Source organism: Oncorhynchus kisutch, unplaced genomic scaffold, assembly GCF_002021735.2.
Source record: "Oncorhynchus kisutch isolate 150728-3 unplaced genomic scaffold, Okis_V2 scaffold4050, whole genome shotgun sequence".
Taxonomy (NCBI): domain Eukaryota; kingdom Metazoa; phylum Chordata; class Actinopteri; order Salmoniformes; family Salmonidae; genus Oncorhynchus; species Oncorhynchus kisutch.
Window position 1 is genome coordinate 7,482 of NW_022265995.1, and position 22,202 is coordinate 29,683.

The window sequence follows — 22,202 nt, forward strand, 5'->3', positions numbered from 1 at the left end:
GGAGGTGCTGGAACCAAAACTGAGCCCGAGAGCATTGATCTGGGGGTCTCTGAGGTACCAGAACACATTAAATAAAATACCTTTATAATATTGCATGCATTATCATGGCTTTTGCGAACTGGCATATTATAATTTTTTTATTTAATTTAACTAGGCAAGTCAGTTAAGAACCAATTCTTATTTACAGTGACGGCCTACCCGTACCAAACTCGGACAATGCTGGACCAATTGTGCGCCGCCCTATTGGAATGCCAATCACGGCCAGATGTGATACAGACAAGCTCTCTCTTGCTTTACTTTGTAAAACTGTGCTGTTTGCTCAATAGGCCTATTTGGAAGTTGATAACTTGGTAACACACAAACAGACTAGTATTTTATTTTCAGCAGGATCCATTTGCTTTACAACCTGTGTTTTCCAGTGATTGTATTAGAAATATTGCTAAAGGCCTGTTTTGCCTACATGCTGTTCACTAACAGATTTGCCACATGTTCCTGACTGTAGAAATGCCTTGTGATTTGGCTACACACAATCCACGGCTGGGCTATTTTAAATTAGCTATTGATCCTCTGTAGCTAAATACTCCTGGTGTTGTATTGGGAATGATTTAATTTCTTTCTGAACAGACTGCAGAGTCCTGCAGCACCTCAACACACTTCCCACAGCTATTATTCTATTAGGAAATAAATGAAGAAGTGCAATGCTGGAGAGATGAGTTTCCTGCTCATGTCTATAACAGCACAGAGAGGGAGAGAGATCATAGAAAGTGAATCTCATTTTAGTTTTAGCTCATTTAGCTCTGATTGCTTTTATCAGGATTTTTACATTGCAAACAGGATCAATTATTTTTCACGCCACAAGAGGTAGGCTACCTGATCCTGCCAAATGGGTTCCCGGAACGAAAGACTACAAAACTGAGAGGTGCCGGAAGATCTGGCTCAAATTAAGCGCCGCCCTTCTCGTATAATGGGGTAGGGATATCCCAAGAATCCATGAGTGCATGGATGGTTGCACCGAATATGTTTTTTATAATTAAACCAAGATAGACCACAGCCTGGTGAGTCATAGTGGGCAGAGCCAAGCACGAGCTAGCAAGATCCTATTGGCCCGTCTAGCACACAATTTCTGGTAGGGAATGCCTCCTCTGTGAAGCGCTCGTGTGCAATAACTCAATTCGCCTTTGCGTAATTTTTTTAAATATATATTTTTTAAACATTTGCAAAGGGTAAAGTCTACAAATCTTAGTCTACTCTGTTCATAACAGATTTTAGTTTTGGGAACAGAACTGGGATCAGATGTTTCATTGATTAGAACATTTGCAGAATGTCGGCCAATATCCATCTCGTTCCATCTTCTCCCACTGCCTGCCAGTGAGCTTCCTCTCACTATACATCCTGTGAAATATCTGTCTCATTGTTCTATATGTGGCTGCACTGTGGTAGTGGGGGAACAGGAAGTTCCGGGCAGGCACGCACCATTCTTCAGTATAAAGAAAACGCCAGAACGGTTATGTGAAGAAGATAATCTTTGTGTCGGTTTCTATGTAATACCAAAGGTATGTAATAGCAGGTTTAAACGTCCTATTATCGGAAGAACATATCATACCATGCTAGGTAACATCCGTTAAGGTATTAACACGTTTGATTTGTTATTTTTGTGTCAAACCAAGTGAACGTGAAACTATTTTTAAGTCACACAGGTAGAAACTTTGGGTTTGTCTGAATGGATGTACATGATTGCTTCATGGTAATTTAATAAAAAATATATTTATTTTACATTTCTGAGTTTGTTTAGCATGTTATTGGTTTTGTATAAAATTCACGAGTTGGTAAAATGGCGGTGCCCACTCGGTCTGTGTTAACAGACTTCAGTGCAGGTACAGAGACACAATTTCACAGTTGCGCTACTGTTTTGAAGCTAAATGTAATGATTCTCAGTTTTCTACATGTGTACTAATATTCAGACACATTCAGTTGTTTCAATCTTATCTATAAATGTTACTATGGTGTGAACGGAAACACTATTTGATTTTTATGTAAAATAATACAGTGAAGACAAGGTTATTCAGGAAAATAGTACATAGTGCTGCCTGAAACATACTGCAACCTTGTACTGAATGTATTTGTCATTTCAGCATTTATGTGAATTTGGGAAATTTACTATAGATCAAGTTCACTTACATTGTGTAGACTAATTTTAAAGCGTGTACTTTTTAATTAATTAATGTTTTGCTATCAATGCTTAGCTACCAGATCTATTGAAATAAGATCAGTGCTTGACTTGGACAGGAGCTCACCAGAGCTGAGTACCAGCACCTCAAATTTCTACTGGTTGAGCTCATGTTCCTCTTATAGAATATTAGCTCAACAGTATTGTGGAGCTCCTGCACCTAAATATAAACCATATTTTTAGAGAATAAAGAAAGAAAGTGCCAGAACTGTCAAGACAATAACTTTTGAAAAAACAGTACCGGCACCTATTTCAGTCCAAGTCAAGCACTGAATTAGATAATTGAACAAGAAGAAAAATATTTAATAGAGAGTAAAGAAAGTGCCGGAACTGTCAAGACAACTTTGTGTATGTTTGTCATTGTTACTACAGGACGACTAGATTTATGTCTGAGGCCGGTAACATCAACAGTGACGACAAACCCAGCCTGCCTCTCTCATTCCACACTGAGTCCAAACCTACAGTCACTGGGTCCTGATTGTGACAGTGGAGCCCAGTTTGCACTGCAGGATCCAGAGATGGCATCAGTGAAGCTGGAAGACTGCAGTCAAACACTGGAGCTGAATGTCAACATTAAAGATGAAGAAGAGGAGGAGAAGATTGGGAAATCTGTTAATCATGGTAAGAGCAGGTTCTATCTTACTAAGTTTGTTGTTCGTTCCAACTTCCCACTGTGCATGAAAGGTTGCAGTAGAACTGTTTCAATGAAAAGGTAGCTGTTATTTCATGCTAATGACACTTGCATGATTTGACACCAGTATTGTCAGCATTTGTTTTATTCACTGGGTTATCAGGAGTGTTCAGTGTAGAATAAAGAAGTGAAGTTGACAAACTGCCAGTGTTTTAAAGTTCTATGAAATGAGTGTGTGTAGTTACTAACCCTTGTGATAGTGATTGGAGGATGATATGAAATGAGTGTGTAGTTACTAACTCTTGTGATAGTGAGTGGAGGATGATATGAAATGAGTGTGTGTAGTTACTAACCCTTGTGATAGTGAGTGGAGGATGACAAGTTCCTTTTTAGCTTTCATCTCTTACCCACTTTTAGAATAGTTTTATTCCCCTTTTGTGTTGTACAGCCTACTGATATGAATACATATGTCACCCGGTACAGACAGAAGAGGACTGGCCACCCCTTTGGGCCTGGTTCCTCTCTAACTTTCTTCCAAGGTTCCTGCTTTCTGGGGAGTTTTTCCTGGCCGCTGCTTCTACATCTGCATTGCTTGCTCTTTTGGGATTTTTGGCTGGGTTTCTGTGAAGTACTTTCTGACAACTGCAGATGTAAAAAGGGCTTCATAATATATACTTTTGATTGACATGTATATCACACCAACTGACTGGTTCCTCTGATGTTGTTCACACAGGAGACCATGTTGAGACATTCTCTACATCCAGAGAGCAACAGCAGGAAGATCCCAGAGCTAAGAGGTCTCATCACTGCCCACATTGTGAGGAGATTTTCCCAATTCTATCAAAGCTAAAAATACACTTGAAAATACACACAGGAGTGAAGCCTTACTCCTGCTCTGACTGTGGAGAATGCTTCACAACGTCAAATGAGCTAAAAGTTCATCAGAGAACACACACGGGAGAAAAGCCTTACTCCTGCACTGACTGTGGAGAATGCTTCACAACGTCAAATGAGCTAAAAGTTCATCAGAGAACACACACGGGAGAAAAGCCTTACTCCTGCTCTGATTGTGGGGTGAATTTCTCTCGACTGGGCCACTTAAAAAGACATGAACATATACATACAGGAGAGAAGCCTTGCTTCTGCTCTGACTGTGGGAAGAGTTTTTCTCGACTGGACCTCTTAAAAAAGCATGAACTTATACATACAGGAGAGAAGCTTTACTCCTGCCCCGACTGTGGAAGGAGTTTTTCTCGACTGAGCCACTTAAAAAAACATGAACTTATACATACAGTAGTGAAGCCTTACCCCTGCTCTGACTGTGTAAAATGCTTCACAACATCAGCTCAGCTAAAAGTTCATCAGAGAACACACACAGGAGAGAAGCCTTACTCCTGCTCTGACTGTGGAAAGATTTTCTCTCAACTGGGCCACTTAAAAAGACATGAACATATACACACAGGAGTGAATACTTATGCCTGCTCTAACTGTGTGAAATGCTTCATTACATCAACTGATCTAAAAGTTCATCAGAGAACACACACAGGAGAGAAGCCTTACTCCTGCTCTGACTGTGGAAAGAGTTTCTCTCTACTGGGCAACTTAAAAAGACATGAACGTATACATACCGGAGTGAAGCCTTACTCCTGCTCTGATTGTGGAAAGAGTTTCTCGCAAATGGGCCAGTTGAAAAGACACCAAGCTAAACATAAAGGAGAGAAGACTTACCACTTGTAATGTGGCAAGAGTAACTCAAGTGAAAGTCACCAAGTAAAATACTACTTGTGTAAAAAGCTGAAATTATTTGGTTGTAAATATATTTATGTATCAAAAGTAGAAGTATGAATCATTTCAAATTCCTTAAATTAACCTCTGGGTGTCCCTAAACCGGGACGGTTGTTGCTAACGTGCGCTAATGTGACTAGAATGACGTTGAATCCAACAGCCAACTTTCCGGGACATAGACATGTCTTATATGGGCAGAAAGCTTAAATTCTTGTTAATCTAACTGCGGTCACCAATTTAACAGTAGCTGTTACAGTGAAAAAAATACCATGCTATTGTTTGAGGAGAGTGCACGACAATAAAATAACATATCACGGCAACTGGTTTGATATATTCACCTCTGAAGGTAAATAATGTACTTACATTCAGTAATCTTGCTCTGATACAGTGCCTTGCGAAAGTATTCGGCCCCCTTGAACTTTGCGACCTTTTGCCACATTTCAGGCTTCAAACATAAAGATATAAAACAGTATTTTTTTGTGAAGAATCAACAACAAGTGGGACACAATCATGAAGTGGAACGACATTTATTGGATATTTCTAACTTTTTTAACAAATCAAAAACTGAAAAATTGGGCGCGCCAAATTTTTCAGCCCCCTTAAGTTAATACTTTGTAGCGCCACCTTTTGCTGCGATTACAGCTGTAAGTCGCTTGGGGTATGTCTCTAATCAGTTTTGCACATCGAGAGACTGACATTTTTTAGATCCACTCCCAGCCAACTTGACACAATTGTGGGACGCATTGGAGTCAACATGGGTCAGCGTCCCTGTGGAACACTCAACACCTTTGACAGTCCATGCCCCGACTATTGAGGCTGTTCTGAGGACAAAGGGGGGTGCAACTCAATATTAGGAAGGTGTTTCTGATGTTTTGTACTCTGTGTATATCAGAAAAGATGGTGTGATGATTAGTTTGGGTGGATTATTTTATATTACTAAATAACTTTTGTTTAATGATAAATGTAGAGCTTGTATGTATACTATGCATTTTTTGTGTTTCCTGTTTGACCCCAGGAAGAGTAGCCGCTGGGGATCCTAATAAAAATACTAAATGTATTAGATATTGATGACGTGTTGATCAGTTTTCACCATTAGTATTTTAATGAATGTTTCATTCAATGTGTTTCTATGGGATATAGTAGTAATGGCCAAATTCTGTATTTTATCAAATCATTTTTAATCATGATTATACCTAATGTCCTAAAATACAAAATAAATGATCTAAACAATCCATGGTACGACCTTCTTAAAACCATCTCATATGTCAGCATAGTATTGTAATGCATTATTAGTCTTTTTATGGTGCTAAAGTCCAGGGACAGCATTACCACCACAATCCAATAATGACCCAGTTACTATTGGGGGAATGGAACCAGAGAGGAAGCTCGTGTTACCTTTCTCACATCACTACAGTATTCATTTCAACAGACCTTTTCCATGACCCATTGTTAGAGCTCAATATATACCCAGGACTATATTGAGGGTCAGACTGTTGTAATGCCCAGTTGATTATGTAAATAGTATTGGAGAACTCTGGTATTGATGGTCCATTTGAGGGTGAGTCATTGATATGAATGTTTAGAGTGAAAGAGCTGTGACCTCACGTGTGATGGTCCACATCTACCAGAACCTTTCCTATTGGGTTAGTAAGCACCACCGCATTTTAGGAAGCCATTGTTCAAAATGTGATCATACACACAGTAACAATGGGAGGGGGTGTGGCCTGCATAAGGGAGGAGGTTGATCTCAGACAGAGTTGACAGGTTAACAGTGAGGACAAACCCAGCCTGCCTCTCTCCTTTCACACTGCCTTCCAAACAGATTCTAAACCTACAGTCACTGGGTCCTGATTGACAGTGGAGACTTGTTGCGCTGCAGGATCTAGAGATGGCATCACTGGACAGGTCTCCATTGGGCCAAGTCTACAACAAAAACATTTAGCAAAACAATCATTGCAACGTGATGGAAACGACAGATACAGGAGACATTTTTCTAAAGATCCACAAATGTTTTATCCGTTCGAACAGCAGCAGGAAAACATTGAAGAACCACAGTGCAATGCTGCGAAGGTGTAAGAATGGCGCTGCCAAAATCAGAGATTAATCTCCTGAGTAAACACCACAAATCTTGAGCACACACTTGAATACATACCTCATCCCCTGAATACAAACCAAGTCATTTTACATACAGGACTTCAAACTGTAAAATAGATATAATATTTTGAATCATCACACTTTTTGCTGTGTACTGCAGTGTTTCCCAATCCTGGTCCAGGGGACACAAAGGGGAATGCTTTTTTGTTTTTGCCCCTAACACTCACACACTGGATTCAACTAAACAACTCAAGCCTTTGAATTGAATAAGGTATGTGAGTGTGAGGGCAAAAACACACATGTACACCCCTTTGGGACCAGGATTGGGGAACACTGCTGTACTGAAAGTCCTCCATCTACAGAACTTCACTGCTGAAGTGCACATTATTTGGATTGTTTACAGGGTGATGAAACCAAGGTGGACATTTGTAATTTGATTGAACTATTCCTTTAATTAGAGTTCCTTTGGAGCTACATTTAGTTAGAGACGCCTCTCCACTTCCCACCATTAGTTATTTAACAAGCTGATAACACATCTCTCCCGATAGACACAAGCAAAAACTCTTGCATAAATGTAGCAGTCTATACACCTAATCATTAGTGATCTGACATGCTGTATTACATGGAAACTGTAGGCTACTAACAACAGCAGTTACACAGTCTAGTTTACTATGGCCCTGTCCCTCTGACCAGGGTAAACAAAGTGGTAATGTTGTGTATTGTATATACAGTATGTCACTTCAGTTTATTTCATTTAATTATATACATGAGAAAAAAAGTGGCTGCCCAGCATGAATTCATGTACAAACATTATTTTTCATTGCATTCTTGTCATTTAGCAGATGTTTTTATACAGAGAGACTTACAGGACAAATAATAGTTAAATGGCTTGCTCAAGGGTACAATGCCAGATTTTTCACCTAGTCGGCTCGGGATTCAAACCAGCAACCTTTCAGTTACTGGCCCAACACTCTTAACCGCTGGCTACCTGCCACCAGATCAATCGACTTCAATACAGTTATTCAAATACATTCATCATCAATGACTAAAATAAATCTAATATTAAAATACAATTTAATAAACACAAGTAGTTGATTCATAGCCTGTTTATCATTAAACAAAAGTTGTTTAGTAATATAAAATAATCCACCCGAACTAAAGCTGAAAACTGATCATCAGACCATCTTTATCTGATATACACAGTGTGTACAAAACATTAGGAACACCTTCCTAATAGAGTTGCACCCCCTTTATCCTCAGAACATCCTAAAATCGTCAGGGCATAGACTGTCCAAGGTGTTGTGTGCAGTTCACAGGGAAGCTGGTCCATGTTGACTCTAATGCTTCCTACAATTGTGTCAAGTTGGCTGGGAGTGGATCTACTCTGAATAGCTCGTTCCATCTCCTCCCACAGATGCACAATTACAGTGAATTCAGTGTAATGTTATTGGAACCATTCCTGGACAAGTCTTGTGGCATAATCCTGCTGAAGAAAACAACTTGCAGATGGATACACTGCTGCCATGAAGGGAGGCACCTGATTGGCAGTAATTCTTTAGATATCCTGTGGCATTCAAACATTGCTCAGCTTTTATCAAGAGGCCCAATGTGTGCCCTGAAAACACACCCCAACCATCACACCACCAGCCTGCAATGCTGACACACAGCATGGAGGCATGAAGGGGTGTAAAGTACTTTTGGGGGGGTATCTATACTTGACTATTAATATTTTGTGCAACTTTTACTTTTATTTTGCAAAATCCTAAAGTAAATCATGTACTTTTTACTCCAAACATTTTCCCTGACACCCAAAAGTACTCATTACATTTTTTGAAATGATTAGCATGACAGAAAATGGTCCAATTCACACACTTATCAAGATAACATCCCTGGTCCTCCCCACTGCCTCTGATCTGGCGGACTCACTAAACACAAATGCTTTGTTTGTAAATGGTGTTGGTGTTGGAGTGCACCCCTGGCTATCTGTAATATAGTAATATAAAAAAAACCACAATTGTGCTAGTTAGCTTAAAAACCTCAAGGAAGAAGTAAGGTTCAGTTCTTTGTGTGTTCTCTACAGTCAGATCAGTGGCAAGGCTTCTCTACTTTGTTTACCTTGGTGGCTTTTTAAGATGCCCAGTAGAGAGAACCTCTTTCCATAGTCTGAGCAGGAGTAAGGCTTCACTCCTGTATGTATACGTCCATGTCTTTTTAAGTGGCTCAGTCGAGAGAAACGCTTTCCACAGTCAGAGCAGGAGTAAGGCTTCTCTCCTGTGTGTGTTCTCTGATGAACTTTTAGCTCAGCTGATGTTGTGAAGCATTTTACACAGTCAGAGCAGCAGTAAGGCTTTACTCCAATATGTCTACGTTCATGTCTTTTTAAGTGGCTCAGTCTAGAGAAACTCTTTCCACAGTCAGAGCAGGAGTAAGGCTTCTCTCCTGTGTGTGTTCTCTGATGAACTTTTAGCTCAGCTGATGTTGTGAAGAATTTTACACAGTCAGAGCAGGAGTAAGGCTTCACTCCTGTATGTATACGTTCATGTGTTTTTAAGGTGCCTGGTAGAGAGAAACTCTTTCCACAGTCAGAGCAGGAGTAAGGCTTCTCTCCTGTATGTATACGTTCATGTCTTTTTAAGTTTCCCATTTGATAGAAACTCTTTCCACAGTCAGAGCAGGAGTAAAGCTTCAATCCTGTATGTAGACGTTCATGTGTTTTTAAGTGGGAAAGTTGAGAGAAACTATTTCCACAGTCAGAGCAGAAGAAAGGCTTCTCTCCTGTGTGTGTTCTCTGATGATCTTTTAGCTCAGCTGATGTTGTGAAGCATTTTACACAGTCAGAGCAGCAGTAAGGCTTCACTCCAATATGTCTACGTTCATGTCTTTTTAAGTGGCCCATTTGAGAGAAACTCTTTCCACAGTCAGAGCAGGAGTAAGGCTTCAATCCTGTATGTATACGTTCATGTGTTTTTAAGTGGGAAAGTTGAGAGAAACTATTTCCACAGTCAGAGCAGAAGAAAGGCTTCTCTCCTGTGTGTGTTCTCTGATGATCTTTTAGCTGAGCTGATGTTGTGAAGCATTTTACACAGTCAGAGCAGGAGTATGGCTTCACTCCAATATGTCTACGTTCATGTGTTTTTAAGTGGCCCAGTCGAGAGAAACTCTGTCCACAGTCAGAGCAGGAGTAAGGCTTCACTCCTGTATGTATACGTTCATGTGTTTTTAAGTTGCCCAGTAGAGAGAAACTCTTTCCACAGTCAGAGCAGAAGAAAGGCTTCCCTCCAGTGTGCACTCTCTGATGAACTGCCAAAGCTCCTGGTGTTGTGAATCTCTTCCCACAGTCAGTACAGGAATAGGGATTCTCTCCAGCGTGTATTTGTAGGTGTGTTTTTAGCTTTGATAGAAATGGGAAAATCTCCTCACAATGTTGGCAGTGGTGAGACCTCTTAGCTCTGTGATCTTCCTGCTGTTGCTCTCTAGATGTAGAGAATGTCTCAACATGGTCTCCTGTGTGAACAACATCAGAACAACCAGTCAGTTGGTGTGATATACATGTCAATCAAAAGTATATATTATGAAGCCCTTTTTACATCAGCAGTTGTCAGAAAGTGCTTCACAGAAACCCAGCCCAAAATCCCCAAAGAGCAAGCAATGCAGATGTAGAAGCACAGTAGCCAGGAAAAACTCCCTAGAAAGCAGGAACCTTGGAAGAAATGTAGAGAGGAACCAGGCCCAAAGGGGTGGCCAGTCCTCTTCTGTCTGTACCGGGTGACATATGTATTCATATCAGTAGGCTGTACAACACAGGGGAATAAAACTATTCTAAAAGTGGGCAAGAGTTGAAAGTTAAAAAGGGGCGTGTCATCCTCTACTCACTATAACAAGGGTTAGTAACGACACACACTCATTTCATAAAACTTTAAAACACTGGCAGCTTGTCAACCTCCCTTATTTAGTCTCCTCTCTGATCACTCCAGTTAGCCAAGTGAATAAAACAAATGCTGGAAATACTGGTGTCAAACCACCAAGTCTCAGTAGCATGACATAACATCTACCTTCTCATTGAAACAGTTCTACTGCAACTTTTCATACACAGTGGAAAGTTGGAACCAACAACAAACTTAGTTAGATAGAACCTGCTCTTACCATGAGAAACAGATTTCCCAATCTTCTCCTCCTCTTCTTCATCTTTAATGTTGACATTCAGCTCCAGTGTTTGACTGCAGTCTTCCAGCTTCACTGATGCCATCTCTGGATCCTGCAGTGCAAACTGGGCTCCACTGTCACAATCAGGACTCAGTGACTGTAGGTTTGGACTCAGTGTGGAAGGAGAGAGGCAGGCTGGGTTTGTCCTCACTATTGATGTTACCGGCCTCAGACTTAATTCTAGTCGTCCTGTATGTAGTAACAATGAGAAACAGAAAAAAAAGATAAGAAAAAAAGTTCGTCTTGACAGTTCTGGCACTTGCTTATTTAAAAAAATATATATATAAAAATATAATATTTATTTTTGTTCAATTATCTAATTCAGTGCTTGGACTGAAATAGGTGCCGATACTCAGCTCCGGTGAGCTGAGGACTGATCTCAGTTCAATAGATCTGGTAGCTAAGCATTGACAACAAAACATTAATTAACTCACATTAGACAAAGTACACGCTATAAATTAGGCTACGCAACGTAAGTGAATCTATAGTAGATTTCCCACATTTAGTACTAGCTCATGCTTGGCTCTGCCCACTATGACTCATCTGTTCCCATTGGAAACAACTGGTTGTGGTCTATCTTGGTTTGGTGCAACCGTTGTTGCATTCAGGGATCCTTGGGATGGCCCTACCTCATTATATGAGAACGGTGGTGCTTAATTTGAGCCAGATCTTCCGGCACCTCTCAGTTTTGTAGTCTTTCGTTCCGGAATCCATTTGCCAGGATCAGGTAGCCTACCTCTTGTGACATGAAAAAGTATTTCATCACGCAAAAATCTGCATAAAAGCAATCAAGAGTAATTACATTTGGATTCCTCTGTAATTATCATGCCCCATAAAAAACGTGCCTGATGTTATAAGAATGTATTAATGTTGGGCCGAACCAGGTTTATGGTTTCTGCAACATTGTAGCCTATTTAGACCAAGGCGTGGCCATTCCTGTGGTGAGAGAGAAGCACGCCTGTATCTCTCATAGAACTAAAATGAGATTCACTTTCTATGATCTCTCTCCCTCTCTGTGCTGTTATAGACATGAGCCGACAACTCATCTCTCCAGCATTGCACTTCTTCATTTATTTCCTGATAGAATAATAGCTGTGGGAAGTGTGTTGAGGTGCTGCAGGACTCTGCAGTCTGTGCAGAAAGAAATGAAATCATTCCCAATACAACACCAGGAGTATTTAGTTACAGAGGATCAATAGCTAATTTAAAATAGCCCAGCTGTGGATTGTGGGTAGCCAAAATCACAAGGCATGTCTACCGTCAGGAACATGTGGCAAATCTGTCAGTGAACAACATGCAGCCAAAACAGGCCTTTAGCAATATTTCTAATCCAATCGCTGGAAAACACAGGTTGTAAAGCAAATGGACCCTGCTGAAAAGAAAATACTAATCTGTCTGTATGTTACCAAGTTATCAACTTCCAAATAGGCCTATTGATCAAACAGCATTGTTTTTACAAGGTAAAGCAAGAGAGATGAGCTTTTGGCCGGTGAGTGAGCTGCACATCATTGGGTGAGTCAGTGAAACTGGAAAGCTTGTTTAGGACTATAACTTCCTCCTACATATTGTATAATGTGTTTCTCCTCACACCTGGCCTAGACTATTGATGGATTAGAGACACGGTCGTTTATATTGACCTCAGATTCTCAGTTTGTCAAAGTAGCCTGTCATTTTGGTCATCAGTTCTACTGCAACTTTTCATACACAGTGGGAAGTTGGAATGAACAACAAACTTAGTCAGATAGAACCTGCTCTTACCATGACTAACAGATGTCCCAATATTCTCCTCCTCTTCTTCATCTTTAATGTTGACATTCAGCTCCATTGTTTGACTGCAGTCTTCCAGCTTCACTGATGCCATCTCTGGATCCTGCAGTGAAAACTGGGCTCCACTGTCACAATCAGGACCCAGTGACTGTAGGTTTGGACTCAGTGTGGAAGGAGAGAGGCAGGCTGGGTTTGTCCTCACTGTTGATGTTACCAACCTCATACCTGAGTCTGCAAATAGTAGAAGAGAAACAGACACAAAAGTTATTTTCTTGACAGTTTTGGCACCTTCTTTATTAAATATGTTACATTTGTTCTTGTTCAATTATCTAATTCAGTGCTCGACTTGGACTGAAATAGTTGTCGATACTCATTTTGTGTGCTGGTACTGTTTATATTTAGGTGCAGGAGCTTCATAATACATTTGAGCTAAAACTTAACCTGTAGTAGAAAAATGCATAAATTACTCAAAAACCATTTAGTACAAGGTTACAGTTTGTTTTAGGCAGCACCATGTGCTATTTTCCTTAATAACCTTGTATTCACGGTTTTACTTCAAAAAACAATTGTATTTCCTGTTCACACCATAGTAATGTTTATAGATAAAGACAAACTGAATGTGTCAATATTATTTCACATGTAGTAAACCGATAATCATTACATTAAACTTCAAAAACAGTAGTGCAACCGTAAAATTGTCTCTCTGCTGCATCCACACTGCCTGCACTGAAGTCTGTTGACACTGACCGAGTGGGGGCCGCCATTTTACCACCTCGTGAATTTTTCCTTTCATGGAGTTCTACGGACAATTCCTTCGACCAAGTGATTGGTTTTTGCTCTGACATGCACTGTGAAATATGGGACCTTATATAGACAGGTGTGTGCCTTTCCAAATCATGTCCAATCAATTGAATTTACCACAGGTTGACAACAATCAAGTTGTAGAGATATCTCAAGGATGATCAATGGAAACAAGATGCACCTGAGCTCAATGTTAAGTCGCATAGCCAAGGGTCTGAATACTTATGTAAATAAGGTATCCGTTTTTATTTTTTTTATAAATGTTTAAACATTTCTAAAAACCTGCGTTTGCTTTGTCATTATGGGGTATTGTGGGTAGATTGATGAGGGATTTTTTTCATTTAATCAATTTTCAAATAAGGCTGTAACGTAACAAAATGTGGTAAAAAATCAAGGGGTCTGAATACTTTCCGAATGCACTGTACGTATTCATATCAGTAGTCTGGCACTGTACGTATTCATATCAGTAGTCTGGTACTGTACGTATTCATATCAGTAGTCTGGCACTGTACGTATTCATATCAGTAGTCTGGCACTGTACGTATTCATATCAGTAGTCTGGTACTGTACGTATTCATATCAGTAGTCTGGCATTGTACGTATTCATATCAGTATTCTTGCACTGTATTTATTCATATCAGTAGTCTGGTACTGTACATATTCATATCAGTAGTCTGGTACTGTACGTATTCATATCAGTAGTCTGGCACTGTACGTATTCATATCAGTAGTCTGGCACTGTACGTATTCATATCAGTAGTCTGGCACTGTACGTATTCATATCAGTAGTCTGGCACTGTACGTATTCATATCAGTAGTCTGGCAGTGTACGTACTCATATCAGTAGTCTGGCAGTGTACGTATTCATATCAGTAGTCTGGCAGTGTACGTATTCATATCAGTAGTCTGGCAGTGTACGTATTCATATCAGTAGTCTGGCAGTGTACGTATTCATATCAGTAGTCTGGCAGTGTACGTATTCATATCAGTAGTCTGGTACTGTACGTATTCATATCAGTAGTCTGGTACTGTACGTATTCATATCAGTAGGCTGTACAATACAAAAGGGGAATAAAACTATTCTCAAAGTACCTCATAAGTTATGAAAATGATGAGCTATATCATCCTCCACTCACTATCACAAGGGTTAGAAACTACACAGACTCACTGCATAGAACTTTAAACACTGGCAGTTTGTCTACTTCACTTCTTCAGTCTCCTCTCTGAACACTCCAGATAGACCAGTGAATAAAACAAATGCTGGCAATACTGGTGTCAAACCATGCAAGTGTAAGTAGCATGAAATAACATCTACCTTCTCATTGAAACAGTTCATTGTGAAATCCTGCCCTGCCTTTCTAAAGTCTTCGAAAACCAAGTTAACAAACAGATCACCGACCATTTAGAATCCCACCGTACCTTCTCCACAATCTGGTTTCCGAGTTTGTCATGGGTGCACCTCAGCCACGCTCAGGGTCCTAAACAATATCATAACCGTCATCGATAAAAGACAGTACTGTGCAGCCGTCTTCATCTACCTGGCCAAGGCTTTCGACTCTGTCAATCACCGCATTCTTATCGGCAGACTCAACAGCCGTGGTTTCTCAAATGACTGCCTTGCCTGGTTCACCAACTACTTCTCCAATAGAGTTCAGTGTGTCAAATCGGAGGGCCTGTTGTCCGGGCCTCTGGCAGGCTCTATGGGGGTGCCACAGGGTTCAATTCTCGGGCCGACTCTGTTCTCTGTATATATCAATGATGTCGCTCTTGCTGCTGGTGATTCTCTGATCCACCTCTACGTAGACACCATTCTATAAATGTCTTCCCCTTCTTTGGACACTGTGTTAACTAACCTCCAGGCAAGCTTCAATGCAACACAACTCTCCTTCCGTGGCCTCCAACTGCTCTTAAATGCAAGTAAAACTAAATGTATGCTCTTCAACAGATCACTGCCCACACCTGCCCGTCCGTCCAGAATCACCACTCTGGACGATGTGGACAACTACAAATACCTAGGTGCCTGGTTAGACTGTAAACTCACATTAAGCATCTCCAAACCAAAATTAAATCTAGAATCGGCTTCCTATTTCACAACAAAGCCTACTTCACTCATGCTGCATAACATACCCCCGTAAAACTGACTATCCTACCCATCCTTGACTTCGGCAATGTCATTTACAAAATAGCCTCCAACGCTCTACTCAGCAAATTGGATGTAGTCTATCACAGTGTCATCTGTTTTGTCACCAAAGCCCCATATACTACCCACCACTGCGCCCTGTATGCTCTCTTTGGCTGGTCCTCGCTTCATATTGGTCCCCGAACCCACTGGCTTCAGGTCATCTATAAGTCTTTGCTAGGTAAAGCCCCACCTTATCTCTGCTCACTGGTCACCATAGCAACACCCACCCATAGCACACGGTCCAGCAGGCATATTTCACTGGTCATCCCCAAAGCCAACTCCTCATTAGGCCGTCTGTCCTTCCAGGTCTCTGCTGCCAATGACTGGAACGAATTGCAAAAATCACTGAGGCTGGAGACATATCTCCCTCACTAACTTTAAGCATCAGCTGTCAGAGCAGCTTACCAATCACAGCCCATCTGTATATAGCCCACCCAACTACCCCATCACCATATTTTTATTTATTTTTCCTATTTTGCACCCCAGTATCTCTACTTGCACATCTATCATTCCAGTGTTAATGCTAAGTTGTAATTATTTCGCCACTACGGCCTATTTATTGCCTTACCCCCCTAATCTTACTACATTTGCACACACAGCATATAGACTGTTCTATTGTGTTATTGACGTACGTTTGTTTATCCCATGTGTATCTCTGTGTTGTTTTTGTCGAACCTGTGCTTACCATGACTAACAGATGTCCCAATATTCCCCTCCTCTTCTTCATCTTTAATGTTGACATTCAGCTCCAGTGTTTGACTGCAGTCTTCCAGCTTCACTGATGCCATCTCTGGATCCTGCAGTGCAAACTGGGCTCTACTGTCACAATCAGGACTCAGTGACTGTAGGTTTGGACACAGTGTGGAAGGAGAGTGGCAGGCTGGGTTTGTCTTCACTGTTGATGTTACCGGCCTCAGACTTAATCTGAGTCAGTCTGTAGTAATAAAGAGAAACGGACACAAAAGTTAGTCCCAGAACTGTCAAGACTTTCTTTATTATCTAAAAATATGATTTATATTTAGGTGCAGGAGCTCCACAATACTGTTGAGCTTAATATTCTATAAGAGGAACATGAGCTCAAACAGTAGAAATTTGAGGTGCCGGTACTCAGCTCTGGTGAGCTGCTGTCCAAGACAAGAACTGATCTCATTTCAATAGATCAGCTAGGTATGCATTGACAAAACATTAATTCACACTAGACAAAGTATACACTTTAAATTAGGCTACACAACTTAAATGCAATTATTCTATAGTAGATTTCCGTTCACACCATAGTAACATTTATAGATAGACAGATACAACTGAATGTCTCTGAATATTAGTACACATGTAGAAAACTGATAATCATTACATTTAACTCCAAAACAGTAGCGCAACCGTAAAATTGTGTCTCTTTTGCTGCACCCTCACTGCCTGCACTGAAGTCCGTTGATGCAGACCGAGAGGGATCCGCCATTTTACGAGCTCGTGAATTTTAACGTTACACAAAACCAAAAACGAAATGTTAAACGAACCCAGAAATCTCAAATGATTTGATCCTTAATGAGATTACCTTGAGAAAATGATAAACACCCACTCAGACTAACCCAAAGTCTATAACTATGTGACTTGTAAAAAAAAAAGTGATCACGTTCACTCACGCGGTTTGACACAAAAATACCACATAAAACCTTCATCAAACGTGATAATACCTTGACGTATTTGTTACCTAGCATGTTATAACATGTTTTTTCGATATTATAACGTGCTATTACATACCAGTAGTAATATATTTGAAACGGACACAAAAGTTGTCGTCTCGACTGCACAATTCTGCCGTGTCCTTTATTGTGAAGAACAATGCGCGCCTGCGCGGAACTTCCTGTTCCCCCACTACCAGTTTCTCAACCCAGAGACGTAACAACGCGAGACTTCAGATAACGCTTGTGAAGCAGACCAAGACTGGGTTTGACAAGTCAATGAGAGAAGTGAACAATTCGGATACTTTTGCAGCGTTTAATGGGGATCCTAATAAATACCAAAAATATTCCGTCGGCACACACATGATACATGGCCATTATTTTATCAATGTCATAACTGCAGTGGTTTATTCACAATAGCTCTCACTGCGTATCATACATATCCCAGCATCACATCAGTAGGTATTGGAAATCTTCCAGTACATATGTGTCCATTACACATTTTGTAGTCGTCAGCTGGATGAGTGCACTATATATATGTGTGTCTGGGTCATTATACCCCATTAGACATGCACCTGTCTGGGGAGTGACCATGACTGTTTATTTTTTAATCATTGCTATGGCTCTAATGTTTCCATGTCCTAATATGAAACCAAAACTAAAATTAGTGCAAGGCAAAAAGATAATGGTGGCTAAATGCCAAAGGGGATAATCATTAACATAAAGAGGAGTTTCTATGTGTGTGACGTAAAGATGAAACCTGTATAAAGAGTGTGTGCCAAGGCTGGAAAGTTAGTTGTTTTCATGAACCAGCAAGGCTGATATTACTCTGTAATACAAGTCTATTTGAACCCACAGGGGAGAAATGTGTATGTGAGAAATATTATTGACTGAATATTTTCACCACATAGGCAGACACTCTTCACTCTTCCAGCGAAACTCCAGATATAACACCCTTTTATCGGTACCCTGCTCCAAAAAACAATGCTCTCTCCTTCTGCTCTTCTGAGACACATGAAATCAAACCAAAACCACTACTGGTCACTCTGACTGACTCTACCTTCCGTAATGCCTCCTTTACCATCTTCCTGACCTCAAATGATCTCCCAAAAATACATAATTGTTGACGAATCGCACTCCAAAAACAAAACGATGTTCGTTTACAACTTGTTGTATTTTTGTTCCATTTTCTTGTCACCGTTTTCCATTCATTCTTACCAACTTTACTCAACCGCAAGCCATCAGAATCTAACAGCACTTCCGCCTCGCCATATTTCCCTCCCCAAAACCAGACACACCCCGCTACAGACTAACTCCTGCATGTGGAATCCTGCATTGAAGAAATGTAACAACTACAGTTTAAAGGGGAATTTCACCCTGGCTCTACCGTGGCATATAGTCATTAGTATATGAACAACATTACGTTTTTTGTAATAAACATCAAAATGATCCTACCCACTGTAGAGAAATGCTATTTCTTATGTAGGTGACCAAACTATTGTTAAGGGGGGGCTACAACTCAGAGTTGAGCCTGTGGGGTCCCCTACAGGATAGCTCCCGCATTACACTAATGGCCAAAACCAGCGCACACACACATGATCTCCGTTGTAGCTGAACGTTGAATGCCCGAAGAGGATTCTACGATGACGGACAAACAACTGAGCCAATGGCGGAAGACTACAGACTACACCCCAGCTGAACCAATCCAAAGATCCGATCTTCCAGAATCAACCTACTTTCTTTTCTATATATTGGTGGTGTACTGATTGTAACGGTCTCTTCTTCGTCTGCGCTTCCGTACGAACCAGCGGGAGAGCCGTAATTACGCTGTTCTAGATATCTTCACTCTGAATAAACTGTAGCTTGTCATACAATTTACCACCTTGTCTGAATCGATCCTTGACCGACTCGTCCGTCTACATATCCAAATTCTAACACCACAAGCTAGAACTAGCACATAGAACTAGCACATTTTCATTTCACTGGTAGAATCGAGAAGTGTCTACTTCCTGTATATTCATCTGCTCATAGTGAACCACCAAGTCCCGCATTCGGGAGTTGAACAGGTGTTATCAAGTAGAGAGAGGGGGAGGGAGTTTGAGGCACCAATCTTGAATGTCATTGAGTGACCAGAAAAACAGTCTGGGGGTGAGTTATTGGCAGATGTAATCAACAAAGTCCGAAAAATCACAAATTAAATCAATCAATATTACTGTCTGTTGAGCTGTATTTGAACAGCCAATCACGTGTTTTGCTTTGCCTCAGGTAAGGTGACATCATCTCACCTACTCATTAAAATTTGTCCACCGTGGATGACAGACCAACTGGATAGCTGTAGATTAATCAACTCTCCACTAGGAGGTGCTGGCCAGCCTATTGTCTTTTCTGATAGTGGATATAAGGTTGAAGATCTAACATTGTTTCAAAGGTACAAATTCAACATATATTCAACCTATTTATACAAGGTTTCACTATGTTGAAAATTGGTTAACATGATGCCATAATCCTGTGGTTGAACCTCAAAACAACAGCTTTTGCAAATCCAATGTACAGTATTCTACACATACATTCCACGTCACAATACGTTGATAAATTATGTTGAAACACCGTTGATTCAACCATTTTGTGCCCAGTTGGCACCTTGTCAATTGTGCTGTGTTTTGTTAGCTTCTATTGAAAATATATTAACTTGGATTTGCCCTTAAGGTTGAACTCACAATGAAACAATTTGTGGTGAGAACCAATATAGATAATTACATATGATATTGATTTTGTTTGATATAGATATGAGCAAGGCATATTGTGATATCGGTTTATCCTTGCTGTTAACCTACACTTTTATGTATAGTAGAACAGCCTTCGCTCAAAACCTTCTCAATGTAGCAACAACCACTTGACCACGGGCATTCAATTGATTCCTATTGTGTTCAAACTGTTGAGGTATGTTAGACACCCAGAACAATCACACTTGGCCCAACCAGCATTCAGCATCAGTTTTCTGGACTTCACAAAGCCATGGAAGTGAAGTGTAGACAGTTGCATTGTTATTCATTGAAATAGATATGATCTCAGTGGAGGCTGCTGAGAGGAGGACGGTTCATAATAATGGCTGGAACGGAGCGAATGGAACGGCATCAAACACCTGGAAACCATGGAAACCATGTGTTTGATGTATTTGATACCATTCCAACCATTACCATCAGCCTGGCCTCCCCAATTAAGGTGTTGGTAGACACAACATGTGTCAGATAGAGATGTTGTGATGATCAGTTTTCACCATCAGTTTGGGATCATTTTTTACTACTAAATTATTATTTCTTTAATGATAAACAGGCTATGAAATGACTGACTACATGTGTTTATTAAATTGTTTTTTCAAAACTAGATTTGTTATTTTAGTCATTGATAATAAATGTTTTGGAAAACCACATTCAAGCCAACTAAATTGATCTGCCAATGAAACATAAAGTTTGTATATGGATTTGTACTGGTCAAACTCTTCTCTTTTGTCTAATGAATTACAAAAAACGATGTTTCAAGTGACATATCTACTGTTTTTCTGAAGCTGAACAAGACAGCCAGTTGAAATTAAAGTTAAGTTCCTGGGCCGATACATCACAGACAAACTGAAATGGTCCACCCACACAGACAGTGTGGTGAAGAAGGCGCAACAGCGCCTCTTCAACTTCAGGAGGCTGAAGAAATTTGGCTTGTCACCCAAGACCCTGACAAACTTTCACAGATGCACAATCGAGCATCCTGTCGGGCTGTATCACAGCCTGCTACGGCAACTGCACCGCCATCAACCGCAAGGCTCTCCAGAGAATGGTGAGGTTTGCACAACGCAACACCGGGGGCAAACTACCTGCCCTCCATGACACCTACAGCGCCCAATGTCACAGGAAGGCCAAAAAGATAATCAAGGACAACAACCACCCGAGCAACTGCCTGTTCACACCGCGATCATCCAGAAGGTGAGGTCAGTACATGTGCATCATAGCAGGGACCGAGAGACTGAAAAACAGCTTCTATCTCAAGGTCATCAGTCAGCTAAACAGCAATTACTAACTTAGTGAGGCTGCTGCCTACATTGAGCCCCAATCACTGTACACTTTAATAAATGGATCACTAGTCACTTTAAACAATGCCACTTTAATCGTGTTAACATATCTTACATTACTCATACCTCATGTATATACTGTATTTTATACCATCTATTGCACCTTGCCTATGTTGCTCGGCCATTGCTCAACCATATACTTATATGTACATATTCTCATTCACCCCTTTAGATTTGTGTGTATTAGGTAGTTGTTGGGGAATTGTTAGATTACACTGCACTGTCGGAACTAGAAGCACAAGCATTTCACTACACTCACATTAAAATCTGCTAACCATGAGTATGTGACCAATAAAATTTGATTTGATTTGAGCATCACAAAGCTAAATCTGAACTATTCTCTAAAATGTTTTGTCAGCATAAGCAGCTGTGAGACCTGCTAGAGTACTGCAACTTTATTGATCTCCTGAATCATTGTAGTTATCGGGGGTTATCTTTACAGTAAATATAATGCTTTTGTTTAATTCGTGGAATTCAAAAGAATACATGTTTATTGATCTACTCAATACATGTCACGACACCAGTACACATTGGGACAAGCCAAGTTGCTAGTCACCAATTTTCTCTAAATCAAATCAGTGATGACAATTGAACAGTCTTAAGGCCAGGAGATAGAAGCAGTTTCATTCTCTCTGTCCCAGCTTTGATGCACCTGTACTGTCTCAGCCTTCAAGATGGTGGCAGGGTGAACAGGCCGTGTCTCGGGTGGCTGA

The 22,202-nt window shown here is 40.5% G+C and overlaps 2 protein-coding genes across 3 annotated transcripts; one reads left to right on the forward strand and one right to left on the reverse strand.

Moving 5' to 3' along the window:
- Positions 1-3,668: 3,668 nt before the first annotated feature.
- LOC116373437 (gastrula zinc finger protein XlCGF17.1-like) lies at positions 3,669-4,798 on the forward strand (the record flags this gene model as incomplete). The annotated part of the gene is made up of 1 exon (XM_031822044.1): positions 3,669-4,798. A coding segment is annotated over one exon (927 nt), but the record flags the coding sequence as incomplete, so codon positions are not given.
- Positions 4,799-5,804: 1,006 nt separating this feature from the next.
- Positions 5,805-16,501, reverse strand: LOC116373435 (zinc finger protein OZF-like). Of its 2 annotated transcripts, XM_031822039.1 has the most exons (3): positions 16,376-16,501; positions 10,881-11,129; positions 5,805-10,241 (listed from the first exon to the last, which is right to left on the reverse strand). In XM_031822039.1, exons 1-3 carry the CDS (start codon positions 16,476-16,478, stop codon positions 8,818-8,820), a joined length of 1,776 nt encoding a protein of 591 aa, XP_031677899.1. In that variant the 5' UTR covers positions 16,479-16,501; the 3' UTR covers positions 5,805-8,817. The 2 variants fall into 2 exon arrangements, with proteins under 2 accessions (XP_031677899.1, XP_031677900.1); XM_031822040.1 differs by lacking the exon at positions 10,881-11,129.
- Positions 16,502-22,202: the final 5,701 nt, after the last annotated feature.

Bases quoted from the DNA above. Each gene is read 5' to 3' on its own strand.
- LOC116373435 (XM_031822039.1), bottom strand. From the start codon at position 16,478: ATGGCATCAGTGAAGCTGGAAGACTGCAGTCAAACACTGGAGCTGAAT. The intron at 11,130-16,375 runs GTAAGCACAGGT...TACTACATACAG, and splicing joins TGGGACATCTGTTAGTCATG to GACGACTAGAATTAAGTCTG. The intron at 10,242-10,880 runs GTAAGAGCAGGT...TTGTTCACACAG, and splicing joins TGGGAAATCTGTTTCTCATG to GAGACCATGTTGAGACATTC.